This window comes from Moschus berezovskii, chromosome 5 (genome assembly GCF_049115385.1).
Source record: "Moschus berezovskii isolate FMDL1 chromosome 5, NW_MosBer_1.0, whole genome shotgun sequence".
NCBI lineage: Eukaryota > Metazoa > Chordata > Mammalia > Artiodactyla > Moschidae > Moschus > Moschus berezovskii.
Window position 1 is genome coordinate 114,498,907 of NC_142464.1, and position 15,969 is coordinate 114,514,875.

General features: G+C 46.6%; 1 protein-coding gene across 3 annotated transcripts in view; it reads right to left on the reverse strand.

Moving 5' to 3' along the window:
• SLC2A9 (solute carrier family 2 member 9) overlaps positions 1-15,969 on the reverse strand; it is a 292,047-nt gene that overhangs the window by 110,240 nt on the left and 165,838 nt on the right. For all 3 annotated transcript variants that reach the window (XM_088836486.1, XM_088836485.1, XM_088836484.1), the window contains exon 9: positions 15,473-15,583. In XM_088836486.1, the coding sequence (XP_088692612.1) occupies positions 15,473-15,583 (111 nt within the window). The remainder of the gene's footprint in view (positions 1-15,472; positions 15,584-15,969) is intronic.

The following is a 15,969-nucleotide window of genomic DNA, read 5'->3' on the forward strand; positions in this document are numbered from 1 at the left end:
AACATGGAAATCATTAGTGAAGACATGAACTCAAGGAGAACAGCAGCCTCTGAAGGCTACTGGTGTTAGCCAGGGATGAACTGTTAGCCTCCTGATGCTTTAAAGACAGTCCCTCTGGGGACTCCTGAGCCAGGGTAATTCATCTATTCAGCAGCCATTTACCTCCACCTGCTGCCCACTCCACAGTGCTAGGATCAGTGGTGGAATAAAAATGGTAAAATGTTTTTTCTTGTTAGATTGATGTGTAGTTAGATTCAATAAAATGTACCTGTTTTAAATGTGCAGTTTGGTAAGTTTTGTGAGACTTACACACTCATAAAGCACTGACCACACCAAAATATGGAACATTTCTGTCATTTCAAAGTTCCCTGGCTCCAAGTAACCGCTGATAGCTTTCCGCCAGTATAGATTAGATTAGTCTAGATGAGATGATATTTCCATATTGGTCATCAACATACTTTTGGGATTCATCTGTATTGTATACATCTGTAATTTATTCCTGTTCAGTGCTCAGCAGTATTCCATTGAATGGATATACTACAATTTTTTTCTCCATTCATTAGTCGACAGACATTTGGGCTGTTTCCAGTTTGGGCTCTTATGAATAAAACTGTTACGAAGATCAGTGTTCAAGTCTCTGTGTAGATGTGTGTTTTGATTTCTCTTGGGTAAATATTTATGAGAAAATGGCTAGGTTGTATGAGTAAAACTTGACAAGAAACTACCAAACTGTTTTCCATTTTAAAGTCCCTCCAGCAGTGTCCTAAAGTCCCAGATCAGTTCAGTCGCTCAGTCGTGTCTGACTCTTTGCAACCCCATGAATCACAGCACGCCAGGCCTCCCTGTCCATCACCAACTCCCGGAGTTCACTCGAATTCATGTCCATCGAGTCGGTGATGCCATCCAGCCATCTCATTCTCTGCCGTCCCCGTCTCCTCCTACCCCCAATCCCTCCCAGCATCAGAGTCTTTTCCAGTGAGTCAACTCGTCGCATGAGGTGGCCAAAGTAAAGTCCCAGTTACTCCAAATCTTCATCACCATTTGGTACTCTTCACCATTTTCACTTTGGTCATCCTTATGGTGAGTTGTGGTGTCTCATTATGGGTTTTAGCTTTAATTGCCCTGATGACTATTGGTGTTGAGCAAATTTTCATCTGTTCATGGTGGTTTTTGATATTTTCTTTCATAAAGTGTCTATTCAGTTTTCTGATCTTCAAGGGGGTTGTTGGTCTTCTTATTGCTGAATCATTGAGAGTTCTTCACATACTCTGGATTCAAGTCCCATGTGAATGTGTACTTTGTGAATATTCCCCAGTCTGGCTTGCCTTTCCATTCCATTAATACTCTTTTAAATAGTCACAGCTTTTGCTTTTTAGAAAGACTCATTAATTAGTTAGCCTTCATTAGCTCTTGGTTGCAGCACATGGGATCTTCATTGTGTCATGTGGGATCTCTCCTTCTGGCACACAGACTCTCTAGGTGTGGCACTCCAGATCAGGAGCTGTGAGCTTAGAGGCATATGGGATCTTAGTTCCCTGACCAGGGATCCAACTCATATTCCCCTCCCTGTAAGGTGGTCTCTCAACTGTTGGAACACCAGGGAAGTCCCCAGCTCTTACTTTTACTTTTGATGACATCCAACTAGTCAATTAAAAACAAGCTTCATCACCAGAAAGTCACATCAGTTCAGTTCAGTCGCTCAGTCGTGTCTGGCTCTTTGCGACCCCACGGACTGCAGCACGCCAGGCCTCCCTGTTCATCTCCAACTCCCGGAGCCTACCCAAATTCATCTCCATTGAGTCAGGGATGCCATCCAACCGTCTCATCCTCTGTCGTCCCCTTCTCCTCCTACCCTCAATCTTTCCCAGCATCAGGGTCTTTTCCAATGAGTCAGCTCTTTGCATCAGGTGGCCAAAGTACTGGAGTTTCAGCTTCAACATCAGTCCTTCCAATGATCACCCAGGAGTGATCTCCTTTAGGACGGACTGGTTGGATCTCCTTGCAGTCCAAGGGACTCTCAAGAATATTCTCCAACACCACAGTTCAAAAGCATCAATTCTTTGATGTTCAGCTTTCTTTATAGTACAACTCTCACATTCATACATGACTACTGGAAAAACCACAGCCTTGATGAGATGGACCTTTGTTGGCAAAGTGTCTCTGCTTTTTAATATGCTGTCTAGGTTGGTCATAACTTTCCTTCCAAGGAGTAATCATCTTAATTTCATGGCTGCAATCACCATCTGCAGTGATTTTGGAGCCCCCCAAAATAATTCACATAATATTGCACAATTATGTTTCAATTTAAAAAATGGTTCATGCTTCTTGTGTCCCATCTAAGAAATTGTTGCTTACCTCAAGGCTGCAAAGACTTCCTCTTATGTTCTCTTCTGGATGTCTTATAATTTTAGCTTCTATGTTTCAGTCTATGGTCAATTTTGAGTTAATTTGTGTGCATATATCATTCTTTGTTATATCCAGAAATTGAGGCTCAGAGAGGTTTAGCAGCCTACCCAAAGTCACACAGAGGCAGAGCTACCATTTAAGTTCAGGCAGTCTGGTTCCAGAGTCTTGCTCTTAACCCTTGTACTATATTACCTCTCCTCACTGTCAGTAAGACAAAGTAACATCTAGAATTATGAAAAGAATGTACACACTTTCCCGAAGCTTTCTTTTCTTCATTGTGGGAGGCCCTGGCACTGGGCACAGAGGAGAGATAGGAGTCCCTGCCCTTGGGGAATGGATGAGTTGAATTGTGTCCTCCCCAAAAAGGACACGTTGAAATCCTAACCCCTGGTATCTCAGAATGTCACTTGATTTGGGAATAGGGTCTTCCCAGAGATAACCGGGCTTCCCTGGTGGCTCAGTGGTAAAGAATCCACCTGCCAACACAGGAGACGCAGGTTAGATCCCTGGGTCTGGAAGATCTCTTGGAGGAGGAAATGGCAACCCACTCCAGTATTCTTCCCTGGGAGATCCCACGGACAGAGGAGCCTCGTGGGCTATAGTCCATGTGATCACAAAAGAATTGGACACAACTGAGCAATTAAACAATAATGACAACAACAGAGGTAATCAAGTTCAAAGGAGGTCCTTAGAGCCCTAATCCAGGATGACTAGTGTCCTCATAAAAAGGGGGAAATGTGCACACAGACATGCACACAGGGAGAAGGCCACGTGAGGATGAAGGCCGGGATCAGGGTGATGTTTCCACAAGCCGAGGAAAGCCAGTGATTACCAGCAAATGTCCAGATGCCAAGGGAGAATCCTGGAACAGATCCTCCCTCAACCTCAGAAGGAATCCACCCTCCAACACTTTGTTTCTGACTTATGACCTCCAGAAAGGTGAGAGGTCTGTGTCTAAGCCTCTCAGTTTGTGATACTTTGTTATGCAGCGGTAGCAAACCCATCCAGGGAGCTCAGGTCTGATGGAGCGCAGGGCTTAGCATATTGTCTGTTAAATGGCGAAGCAAATGAAGAAAGAAGGAAAGGGTGGAGGGAAGGAAAAGAGAGCCTAAAGGCTGGGGAAGTCTGGCAGGCTACAGTCCATGGGGTCGCAGTCAGATTCGACTGAGTGACTGAACAATAACAACAAAATTCATTTATTTCAAATGTGACTCAATCAAAGCTTTCACATCTGACTTTGTGTGTCTTTACAGTATTTCACATATATTGTGCGTGCTCAGTCGCTCAGTCCTGTCAGACTCTTTGTGACCCCACGGACTGTAGCCCACCAGCCTCCTCTGTCCATGGGATTCTCCAGGCAAGAATACAGGAGTGGGTTGCCATGCCCTTCTCCAGGGAATCTTTCCAACCCAGGGACAGAACTTGGAGCTCTTTCATTATAGGCAGATTCTTTACCACTGAGCCACCGGGGAAGCCCTTCACTTACATGACTTTATACAAATTTTATAGGTCAACCTGTTTATATTGTGTTGCCCGTTTGCAGCTAACTGTCTAGGGTTTGAAGAACTCAGCAGCTGGTAGAATTCCTGGCATCTCAGGGTTGGCAGGGCCCTGTAAGAGTTCACTCAGTGGACTCAATGGTAAAGAATCCACCTGTCAGTGCAGGAGATGCCAGAGACGTGGGTTTTATCCCCAGGTTGGGAAGATCCCCTGGAGAAGGAAATGGTTACCCATGCCAGTATTCTTGCCTGGGAAGATCCCATGGATAGAGAAGCCTGGCAGGCTATAGTCTTTGGGGTCACAAAGAGTCGGAGGTGATTGAGCACACATATAAATGCACCATGTTCTTTCTGGCCTATTCCAGGCCGGGCCCTTTCTGATCCTGCTGGGTCCTGCAGACTCAGCCTTTGCCTGGCCTGACTTCCTGCTCCTGAGCAGCCATGTGCGCTGACTGTGCGCAGGGCTTCAGAGAGAGGAAGCGCTGTTGCCGGGGTCTCCACCTCTTCACAGCACCTGATCTGACTGCCGGGGGCAGAGGACGTGGATCCCAGCTAGAGGCAAAGTGCTCCATCTACTTAGCAGATGCTCCTTTCCCAAATGGCTGTAACTGAGTCTCACTCAATTAAGCAGCTATGTACTGGGTGATCATTATAGACTGGCTCTTAGCCTAGGGGAATTCATGCAGACCTGGGCTGCAGAAATCCAGCTTGACAAAACTGTCGTCATTTCTTCAAATCTGCTGTGTCTCACACACACACACACACATACATGCACGCATGCACATGACCTGAACACTGGAGCAAGATGCCTCCCAGACAGAGGCCAGCACCCCAGTATCCCAAATGGTTGTCCTTGATCTTGACACTTGGGGATGGTGGGGGTCCCTGAGGAGCCCTTGCCACACCAACAATTAGTGATGCTCTAGACAGAAGCTGGATTATCGGTTAGGCTTTAGTTATGGAAGGATGGGAGAAAGGAACACAGGATGTTTGTTATTATCGCTGACTCAGCTCTCTTGCTGAGAAAGGAAAAAGCCAACACAGACTGCCTGAGAAAAAATGTCAAATTTCCATATCACTTTTAACTGCTGGTGCTTCTGTCTTAAATATGCAAGTGCTACCTAATCTTTGCCTTCACAAATCTCAGTCTGAAAAGAAGCAGAGACCTTGGTTTTCTGTGAGTTTAAGCCTGTGTTCAGAAGACATGGTCTCAGAAATCATTTTCTATTTGAAAAAGGTTCTCTTTGAATTGCGCGTTAAAAATAAGCCACTGAAACATAAATTTTGTTTGGAAAAATGAAAGTTGCCAGTTGTGTCCAACTCTTTGTAACCCCATGGACTATATAGTCCATAGAATTCTCCAGGCCAGAATACTGGAGTGGGTAGCCTTTCTCTTCTGCAGGGGGTTTTCCCAACACAGGGATTGAACCCAGGCTTCCCACATTGCAGGTGGATTCTTTACCAGCTGAGCCACGAGGGAAACCCTTTGTTTGGCAATTTCTATTTCAAAGATGAATGTGTGTGAGAATGTATCTCTGTTTGGGCCAAAGGTATGAGAAATGAAAAAGGTAACTTTCAAAATGATTGTTATTCCAGGGTGGTCAATTGATCCTTAAGTATAATAAATTCAAGTGGTCCTGAGACATTTCAAGCAAAGGACAAAATCAGACTTGGATGGGAACCCGCTGGAATCGCAGCAGAGGTTGCCAGCAGACCAGGCTTCTCCAGGTTTTCAAGTCCTGGGAGCACCTTCTCCTCTTGAGTCACTTTAGAAATGGCTTCAGGCCAGAGCTTCTGTAGCTTCCAAGGGGAACACATCCCTTCCTCCTGCCTCTCTTGGGAAAGTAAAATGTCGATCTTAAGAGGTTTATGATCATAATTTAAACCATTATCAACTTTGGGCAAATGGGGAAAAAATAGCTCATAAAAGAGTTGAGAAAGACAGAGTGGCCAGCAGACTTGGGAGCCAGTGATCCCACATCCGGAGCCTGGGGCTCCTGCCTTCTTGCCTTGGATGGGGGACGCTGTGGGAAAACCCAGATATGAGGGAGCCCAAGGAGGCTACTGGAGTGATGGGGAGGGAATCAGAGAGGTTTGGTGGAAAATAAAGCTTTAGGCACTCAGCAGGTGGGTTTCAGAGAATGTCCTCGGCCAAACTCAGAAACAGAGCCACCTGATAAAATGTATCATGAGTTGGGAGTGGGTGGGAGGGTTTGTTATTGTTGTTTAATCGCTAAGTCATGTCCGACTCTTTGCAACCCCATGGACTGTAGCCCTCCAGGCTCCTCTGTCCATGGGATTTCCCAGGCAGGAATATTGGAGTGAGTAGCCATGCTCTCCTCCAGGGGATCTTCCCGACCCAGGGATTGAACCTGTGTCTCCTGTGTTGCAGGAGAATTCTTTACCGCTGAGCCACCGGGGCTTCCCAGGTGGGAGGCATACTTTGGAGAAATGGGCTCCCAGTGCAAAACTACTCGCCTGCTTGGGGATGCCAGGCCCTGACTCTGCACCCCACTTCCTGGCTCCCCTTCTAATGCTCCCTCCCATTAGGAGGAGCTCTCAGAACGCGAGGGTCCCCATGTCCACAAGCATTCTTCTCACCAGGCAATAGGTTACATCAGTGCTTCTTGAATGATGATGTAAGTGCCAGATATGAAAAGCCGCTTAGCCAGAATTTCAACTACTTAGCTCTGGTGGGTGCTGCCCACTTGGATGGCTCCTGGGGCAGCCATCTTCCAGGGAGCTTGGAGGCCGAATGAGAAGCACGGTTTGATTTTGTTTGGTGTGGCCCCTCCCTCTGCTAAGCTTCTGAAAGCTTTGTTAGATAAACTGAGGACTTAGTCTTTTAGTGGAAGTAGGGGGTTGTTTCTTCCTGCCAATCTGTGGCCCACAGAAATACTGCAGAATCATTCTTCATCGATGGAAGAGTCTCCCCGTGTCGGGGAGGACTGAACGAATTCAGCTTTGAGGCCAGCCGCAGAGCACTTTCTGTCTGATGATTCACTGGGCAAAGCAGCCTCTCTTCAAGCCTCCTCACACTCTCCCTGCTTCTGTCCTCACCACCCCTGCCCGCATCTATTCACGGTGGCCAGAGAGATACTTCTAAAACGCAACAGGACAGCCTGCTTGACACCCTTGGCTGCACCCCCTCCAGCCCCGCCAGCCCCCCAAGCTGTCCCTCTAACTTGCAGACACACTCCTGCTACTGTACAAAGCCCACTCTAGAAATCCTCCACCGCCTCTCCAGATCCACGTGTCCTGGAGGAACACTGGCAAGATCAGATCAGCAGCCCCCTTGCCCTCTGCCTCCAGAGGGTGTCAGCAAATATGGCTCCTGTAAGAAATCAGAAGGAGGAAGGGAGTGGGACCAGGTGATGGTCCCTTGGTTCCCATCCTACAGGCACATTGTGGCTACTGGGTCCTGATGAGTGGTCCCCTAACCCTACAGACCTGACCATCCTGAGTTAATCTGCCCTCCAGCCCCTCCTGTTCACTGGACTGGGTCGGCCCTCTCCTACTGGGGTCTGGCTGATGCAGTCCTTCCTTCGGCAACTCCCTTTGCCGGCAGTGTTGTTTTGTTTTCACTTTATAGCCACGTGGCATGTGGTATTTTTGTTCTCCAACCAGGGATCGAACCCATGCCCCCTACACGTGGGATGAGGGTCTACCTGGCTCCAGTATGATTTCCATCAAATACATCCAAAATGACCCTCTTTCCAAATGAGGTCACATTCTAAAGTACTTGGGGTTAGAACCGCATGATATGAATTTTCAGAGGACACAGGTCAATCTACAACAATGAACACTTATTGAGTGCCTGCTCCATGCCAAGTACTGTGAATTACTGTATGATTCTTAGGATAAACCTGTTGAGATAAGGATTTGTTCCCACCCCACCACTTACTCCAAGAGAAAACTGGGGCCCAGAGAGGCTAAATAATGCACCCAAGGTCACCCAGCTGGTAAGTGCAGGGCCTGGGGACCGCATCACACTGCATCATCACTTCCACCCACTCTCCTCTAACACGCAGTTGATCTGGGGCTCGAGACTGAAGGAAACACCCAAGGTCTTGATGATGAAATCGTGAGACTTGTTGGGAAGCAGAGTGGGTGGTGAAAATCAGTAGACTTTTTTTTAACTTCAGCTCGATGACAGTCCATTCCCTGACAATCACAAACACTGAGTAAGCAGTAAGAGTGGTTTATGTGAATTCTCTTTCCCCTGATTCAAAATGCATCCCTGACTCTTAATGGACTGTCTCGAATTCCACAAGCTGTACATGTGGCGGCGGACCCTTGGGCTCGCGTGGCCTGAGTGACACTCCGTGGACCTTCACTTATCAGAGAGTTAATGCTGTGTCAAGAAGAGCAATTTGGAAAACCAGCTCTTTCTGCAAGATGGCACTTATTTACAGCTGCCCAAGCTGACTGGCAATGCCAGGAGCCAAAATTAATTGCAGATCAAATGAACAAAAGTGTCTTTCTCGGTGTTTTTAGGGCCCAAAGCCATTTTAATAGACTGTCAAAAATCTCAGTGAGAAGAAAGGGAAAAAAAAAAACTTGGCAAGTCCTTTTGATAGGCAATTACTGCCCAGGGTTGGAGGAATAGTTAGTATATATTTGGAAACAAGGTAATAAGAACTTGGAAAGGGGCAAGTATTAGTCGCTCAGTCATGTCTGACTCTGTGGCCCCATGGACTATAGCCTACCAGGCTCCTCTGTCCATGGAATTTTCCAGGCAAGAACACTGGAGTGGGTTGCCATTCCATTCTCCAGGGGATCTTCCTGACCCAGGGTTTCCCATGTTGCAGGCAAATTCTTTGCCATCTGAGCCACCAGGGAAGGGGCAAAAGATGTCCTAAATACTGTTAGGACCACCCAGTGGACCTTTAGGTACTTTGGGTTTTGTTTCTATGACAAATTCTGTAAGGTGGTGCATTAGTTTTCTGTGGCTGCTATAAAAAATTACCACAAACTTAGTGGCTTAAAGAAACATATATTTAGTCTCTCACAGTTCTGGAGGTCACAAGTCTAAAATAGGTCTCATGGAGCAAAAGTCAGTTGTTGCAGGTTTGATCACCGGGCCAGGAGACCCCATGTGCCGCAGGGCAACTAAGCCCATGCACCACAACTATTGAACTGTGCTCTGCTGCTGCTGCTGCTAAGTCACGTCAGTCGTGTCCGACTCTGTGTGACCCCATAGACGGAAGCCCTCCAGGCTCCCCCGTCCCTGGGATTCTCCAGGCAAGAACACTAGAGCCCGGGAACAGCAACTGTGGAGCCCAGGGGCCTCGACTGCTGAAGCCTGTGTGCCCTAGAGCCTGTGCTTCACAACAAAGGAAGCCAGCACAGTGAGAAGCACTTCCACTGAAACAAGAAGCCCCTGCTCTCTGCAACCAGAGAAAAAGCAAGAAAGAACCAGCACAATCAGAAATAAATAAATAAATAAAACTATTGTTTAAAAAGTCAGTTGTCAGCAGGGCTGTCCCTTCTGGATCTGTTCCTCGCCTTTCCCAGCTTCTCAAGGACGCCTGCACTCCTTGGCTCGCGGCCCCTCCCACCATCTTCAACATCAACATCATACCACCCCCCGCCCGCTACACCATCACATCTCCTCTGAAAACGGCTCTGCTGCTTCTCTTGTAAAGATGCCTGTGATTACCCTGGACCCACTGGATAATCCAGGATAACCTCCCCATCCTAAACCTTTGACGTCATTACACTTGCAAAACCTCTTTTGCCATGTAAAATAGCCTATGTGTGTTTCCGGGAATTAGGATACGGACACTTGGGGAGTTGATATTCTGCCTCCCATGGGTGGGCATGGTTCAGTTCAGTTCAGTCGCTCAGTCGTGTCCGACTCTTAGCGACCCCATGAACCACAGCACGCCAGGCCTCCCTGTCCATCACCAACTCCCGGAGTTCACTCAAACTCATGTCCATCGAGTCGGTGATGCCATCCAGCCACCTCATTCTCTGTCGTCCCTGTCTCAAAGAAATCCAGAGATGTTGGGCAATTTCCTCCAAACCATTCAGTTGGTAAAAAGATGATTAGGATTTGAATTCAGAGCCGCAGGCCCTGGAGTCCAAACTCTTTCTCCCCTCAACACATTTGTTCCATTCCAGACTCCCAGCCTCATGTTGAATTTAATCTCATTATTTTTCTGGGGATTAGGGTAAATGCTACCATTTTAAGGACTGTTTCCAATGAACTAGTCTGTATCTTCAGCTGTCCTAGAATATAAGCTAGGAGGGAGCGCGGGTTGGGAGCTTGGACACAGGGCCATGGGGCAGGCTGCCCTTTACCTGTCTAACTCCCGCTGGCCCTTCAGCTCTCAGCCTCTCGGGTCCCTCCTCCAGGAAGTCCTCCTGGAACCCCTCAGTTTCTCCTGGAACCCCAAGAGCTCATCCCAGTGTTACACAAGGCACAAGTCTGTTTCTATGGTTTTCTCCTTAGGTCACAATACTGTAACTGGTGATCTCGAAGCACAAGCATGATATAAGCCGCTTGTGGCATGGATGAACTCATCAATGAGTAAAGTCCACCAACACCTGGGGCTTCCCTGATAGCTCAGCTGGTAAAAAATCCACCTGCAATGCAGGAGCTGCTGCTGCTAAGTCACTTCAGTCGTGTCCGACTCTGTGCGACCCCATAGATGGCAGCCCACCAGGCTCCACCGTCCCTGGGATTCTCCAGGCAAGAGTACTGAAGTGGGTTGCCATTTCCTTCTCCAGTGCATGAAAGTGAAAAGTGAAAGTGAAGTCGCTCAGTCGTGTCTGACTCTTAGCGACCCCATGGACTGCAGTCCACTAGGCTCCTCCGTCCATGGGATTTTCCAGGCAAGAGTACTGGAGTGGGGTGCCATTGCCGTCTCCGGCAATGCAGGAGACCTGGGTTTAATTCCTGGGCTGGGAAGATCCCCTAGAGAAGGAATAGGCTACCCACTCCAGCTTTCTTGGGCTTCCCTTGTGGCTCAGCTGGTAAAGAATCCACCTGCAAAGCAGGAGACATGGGTTCGATCCCTGGGTTGGGAAGATCCCCTGGAGAAGGAAAAGGCTACCCACTCCAGTATTCTGGCCTGGAGAATTCCATGGACCATGGAAGCCCATGGGGTGGCAAACAGTCGGACACGACTGAGCGACTTTCACTTTCACCAACACCTGGGCTTCCCAGGTGGTGCTAGTGGAAGACCCCGCCTGCTAATTCAGGAGATGCAGCAGATGTGGGTTCAGTCCCTGGGTCGGGAAGATCCCTGGAGGAGGGCATGGCAACCCACTCCAGTATTCTTGCCTGGAGAATCCCTTGGACAGAGCAGCCTGGTGGACCGCAGTCAGACACGGCTGAAGTGACTTAGCACACACACATGCAGCACCAACACTGTGAAGCCAGCGTCCCTGCTCTGGGCCTCACAGAGATGCCTGCACCTCGGGAATGTACAAGATCCAAATGACTGCGGCCCATCACAATCCAAACTTGGAGAGCGGGCAGACTCTTCCAAGGCTGTGACCCCTAGCTCTGATCTTAGAAAAGTCCTCTCTTTCTCTCCCAGGAGGGCAAAGTCATTTTCTTCCTTCCTGGGACTAATCCTCATAAGAAGGACTTCATCAAATGCTGTCGGCTCTACTAAGGATGATCTGCCAGCCAGAGAGTGGGCACCAGAAGCCGAGGATCAGAGAGACGGAGGCTGAAAGCATCACTACGTCCTCTGTGGGCTCCTTTTTCAAAGAGTCACTGGACTGCCAGGATTGACATGTACCTTCCTGAGACCTCAGGTAAAGCACTCAGGTGGGAAGAGAGAGGCCTTAGATGTTAGTGCTCCCCATGCGCTCAGGTTCTGACCTACTGCTGTGGGATCCTGGGTAAATCATTTCTTCTGGTCTTGGTTTCCTCAGATGGTTGGATGGCATCACCGACTTGATGGACATGAGTTTAAGCAAGCTCCGGGAGTTGATGATGGATGGGGAAGCCTGGCGTGCTGCAGTCCATGGGGTCGCAAAGAGTCGGACATGATTGAGCGACTGAACTGAACTGAACTGGCTTCCTCAGCTATGGAAAGATTGCGAAAGACCCTGAAAAGTCCTGCTCTCTGCAAGAATGTCCATCACAGCCTTATTTAAAGTGACAAACAATGGGAATCTACCTAGCCAGAACTAGAATAGTTCACACTCACTGAGTTACGTCACGTGCCAGGCATTGTGTGTATCACTAAGTATGTGCCCACTTGTTTAATCCTCATTCTTTCCCTATGAGGCGGAGATGGTGTCCTTATTATAGAAATGGGGAAACTGAATCACACAGCTATTGAATATCTCACTGGGGTCATGCAGTTTAAAAGGGGTGGAGCTGGGATCAGATTCTGGGCAGTGAGGCTCTGCCGTTTGAGTGGAGACACTCAACAATCTCACCCCATAGACAACAGTTAAGGACACTGCTTTACAGCCACTTCGTGAAGAATGATACAGCTTTCACAGCTAGTGTTAATTCAGAGGGGGCAACAATCTGGGTACTGTTTCTGAATATGTCATACTTCAATAAAAATTTCCCTGGTGGCTCAGTCAATAAAGAATCGCCTGCAATGCAGGAGACCTGGGTTTGATCCCTGGGTTGGGAAGATCTCCTGGAGAAGGAAATGGCAGTCCACTCCAGTATTCTTGCCTGGGAAATCCCATGGACAGAGGAGCCTGGTGAGCTCCAGTCTATGGGGTCACAAGAGTCGGATAAGACTTGGTGACTAAACCATCACCATCAATAAAAATTTACTCAAACAATAAATAATAAAATGGAAAATCATTTGGACATAAGTTTAGTTGAATAAAAAGCAGAAGTAAAATTAGTCTAAAGATAGCAGTTTTTAAATTATAGTTGATTTACAGTTTGTGTTAGTTTGTAGTATATAGCAAAGTGATTCAGTTATATGTATATATTTATATATATATATACTTTTTCATATTCTTTTCCATTATAGGCTATTACAGGATGTTGAATATAGTTCCCTGTGCTATACAGTAGGGCTTTATTGTTTATTTTATATATAGCAGTATGTGTCTTCTAATCCTAAACTCCTACTTTGTCCCTCCCCCCACACCTTTCCCCTTCAGTAACCATAAATTTGTTTTCTATGCCTGTGAGTCTGTTTTGTTTTGTAAATGAGTTCATTTGTGTCATATTTCAGACTCCACATATAAGTGATATCATATGATATTTGCCTGACTTACTTATGATAATCTTTAAGTCCACCTATGTTGCTACAAATGGCATTATTTCATTCTTTTTTATGGCCAAGATGCTGGGAAAGGTTGGGGGCGGGAGGAGAAGGGGATGACAGAGAATGAGATGGCTGGATGGCATCAATGATTCTGTGGACATGAGTTTGAGTGAACTCCGGGAGTTGGTGATGGACAGGGAGGCCTGGCGTGCTGTGATTCATGGGGTTGCGGAGAGTCGGACACGACTGAGCGACTGAACTGAACTGAATATTCCATTGTGTATATACCACATCTTCTTTATCCATTCCTATGTGGATGGACATTTCGGTTGATTCTATGTCCTGGCTATTGTTAACAGTGCTACTATCAACACGGGTGCATGTATCTTTTAGAATGACAGTTTTCTCTGAATATATGCCCAGGAGTGGGTTGCTGGATCATAGGCAACTCCAGTTTTAGCTTTTTAAGGACACTCCATATGGTTCTCCACAGTGGCTGCAACAATTTGCGTTCTCACTAACAGTGTAGGAGGGTTCTTTTTTCCCACACCCTTTCCAGCATTTGTTATTTTTAGACTTTTTAATGATAATCATTCTGATTGGCATGAGATAATACCTCACTGTAATTTTGATTTGCATCTCTCCAATAATTAGCAGTTTTGAGCTAAAGATAGCATTATGCTGAGTAAGATTAATACAGCTGTCTGAAGAATTGATGCTTTTGAACTGTGGTGCTGGAGAAGACTCTTGAGACTCCCTTGGACTGCAAGCAGATCCAATCAGTCCATTCTAAAGGAGATCAGTCCTGGGTGTTCATTGGAAGGACTGATGCTAAAGCTGAAACTCCAATACTTTGGCCACCTCATGTGAAGAGCTGACTCACTGGAAAAGACTCTGATGGTGGGAGGGATTGGGGGCGGGAGGAGAAGGGGACGGCAGAGAATGAGATGGCTGGATGGCATCACCAACTCGATGGACATGAGTTTGAGTGAACTCCGGGAGTTGGTGATGGACAGGGAGGCATGGCGTGCTGTGATTCATGGGGTCGCAAAGAGTCAGACACGACTGAGTGACCGGACTGAACTGAACTGATGTCTAGAGAACAAAAGAAATTTTGCCAAACTTACCTGGGTAGTATGATTGTAGGTATTTCTTCTTTGTTTCTATTTTCTGTATTTTATGAATTTACTCTGATGAGTTCATGTTTATTTCTTATAGCAACAAAATATTTACACAAAACCCTCAGAAAACAAACCCTGTAATTTTCCCATCACTTTCAGTCCAGGCTGACTGTGCTTTCTTGCTGATCAGTGTAAAAATTACTAATGACAATTGAGTGCTTTCTGTAAATTGAGACAAGAATTTTGCAAAACTTCCAGGTTGTGAAACATCAAGATATGTTTCCTAACAAAAAGACTGTGAGTGGAAAAAGGGGACAAGTATCAGGTCTCAACAATTTCATGACACGCGTTTTTAAAAGCATCTTGTTAGAATGCTCCATTAAGAGCAAGGAGCAAATTAAATTGTTCTTTCGAAAATGAGGCAGGAATACAATTAGAAGCCTCTGCCTGTTGGCACTGGCATCAATCTTGGCAGCGCAAATCAGTGAGCACAAGTGGAAATAAATGAGCTACTTCATCAAGGTCAAGGTAGAAGAGAAAGGAATAGCTCATAAAGGGGGAAACTGAACAGAGAGGTGGAATGCATTGTCCAACACCACACAGTCAAGAAGTTCCAGAGCCAGGATTCAATTTTGGTTTGATCTGATTGCAAAACCTGTGCAATTGCTGCTAGATTCTGAAAACCCTAAGGTCTTATTTTCCCTTCAATGTTTATTTTACACACTCAAGTTGAGAAAGAGTGATGAGCTCTATTTCTCTCTTCTTTTGGACATTGTAGCTTATTATTAAAGCTTCCCTCTTGAACCAATGGACTGAAGTGTCCTTTCTCCTTTCTTTGGCTGGCAAACTCCTACATGTTTGGGGGTGGTGATGACAGCCGATGGTTTTAAAGTCATGGTAACAGAACTTAGGTTTGTACAGACTCTGATCTGGTCTCCCAGGGAGCTATGGCCCTCTTCACAGGGTGCCCATCACAGCGTTTCATTTGGTACTAGGTGAGAGTTCAAAGAAAGGAGTTACTTATTAAAAAGAAGACAATAGGGAAACAAGATGTAGATAAGAATGTTCTCTAGATGGCTGAAACATCAGTGATAACTGCATGATAAACTCCCCAATTTCAGACACCTTCGGAGTGACAAAGGGCATGTTCCTTTAAAGGCACTCTGGTTTGTCCCCTGGGGGTTCCCACAGTGCTTTTAAAGCCCATGCTGTTCTCAGGAATAACCCTCAGTTTACTTACAGAGACGATGGCAGCCAGAGTCTCAATGCCACCTGTGCTTAAGGTGATGTATGGGATCTTTTCTGGAGCGATTCCAGCTTTTCCAAAGATACTGTTGGTGTAGAACCAAATCTATAAAGCAGGAGAGACAAAGAAGGCAGAAGGGTCAGCGAAAGTCATCTGTTCCCTAAACTAAATTCAGGCACAAGATGGTCCCTGAGATCCGCTGCCAAGTCCAGAGGCATGGAGTGGAGCTGTGAGCCAAGGTGACGACTTATTTTCCTTCTTCTCCCGTTAGTAAAGGAATGTCTATATTACTGGGAACACATGTGCTTAGCTAAGTGTGGCAATGAGATAAGAACAAAAATCTTGGTGGGGTTTCCAGGAACTCTCCTTAAAAGCAGGTTTTCACCAAAGAGGTAAAACTGTCAGGATGCTGTTAGGCTGGTGAACGTGATGGGTGCCGCTTCAGCAGCCCTCTTGGAACGGTACTGCTTTTAGCCCCCAACGTAACATTC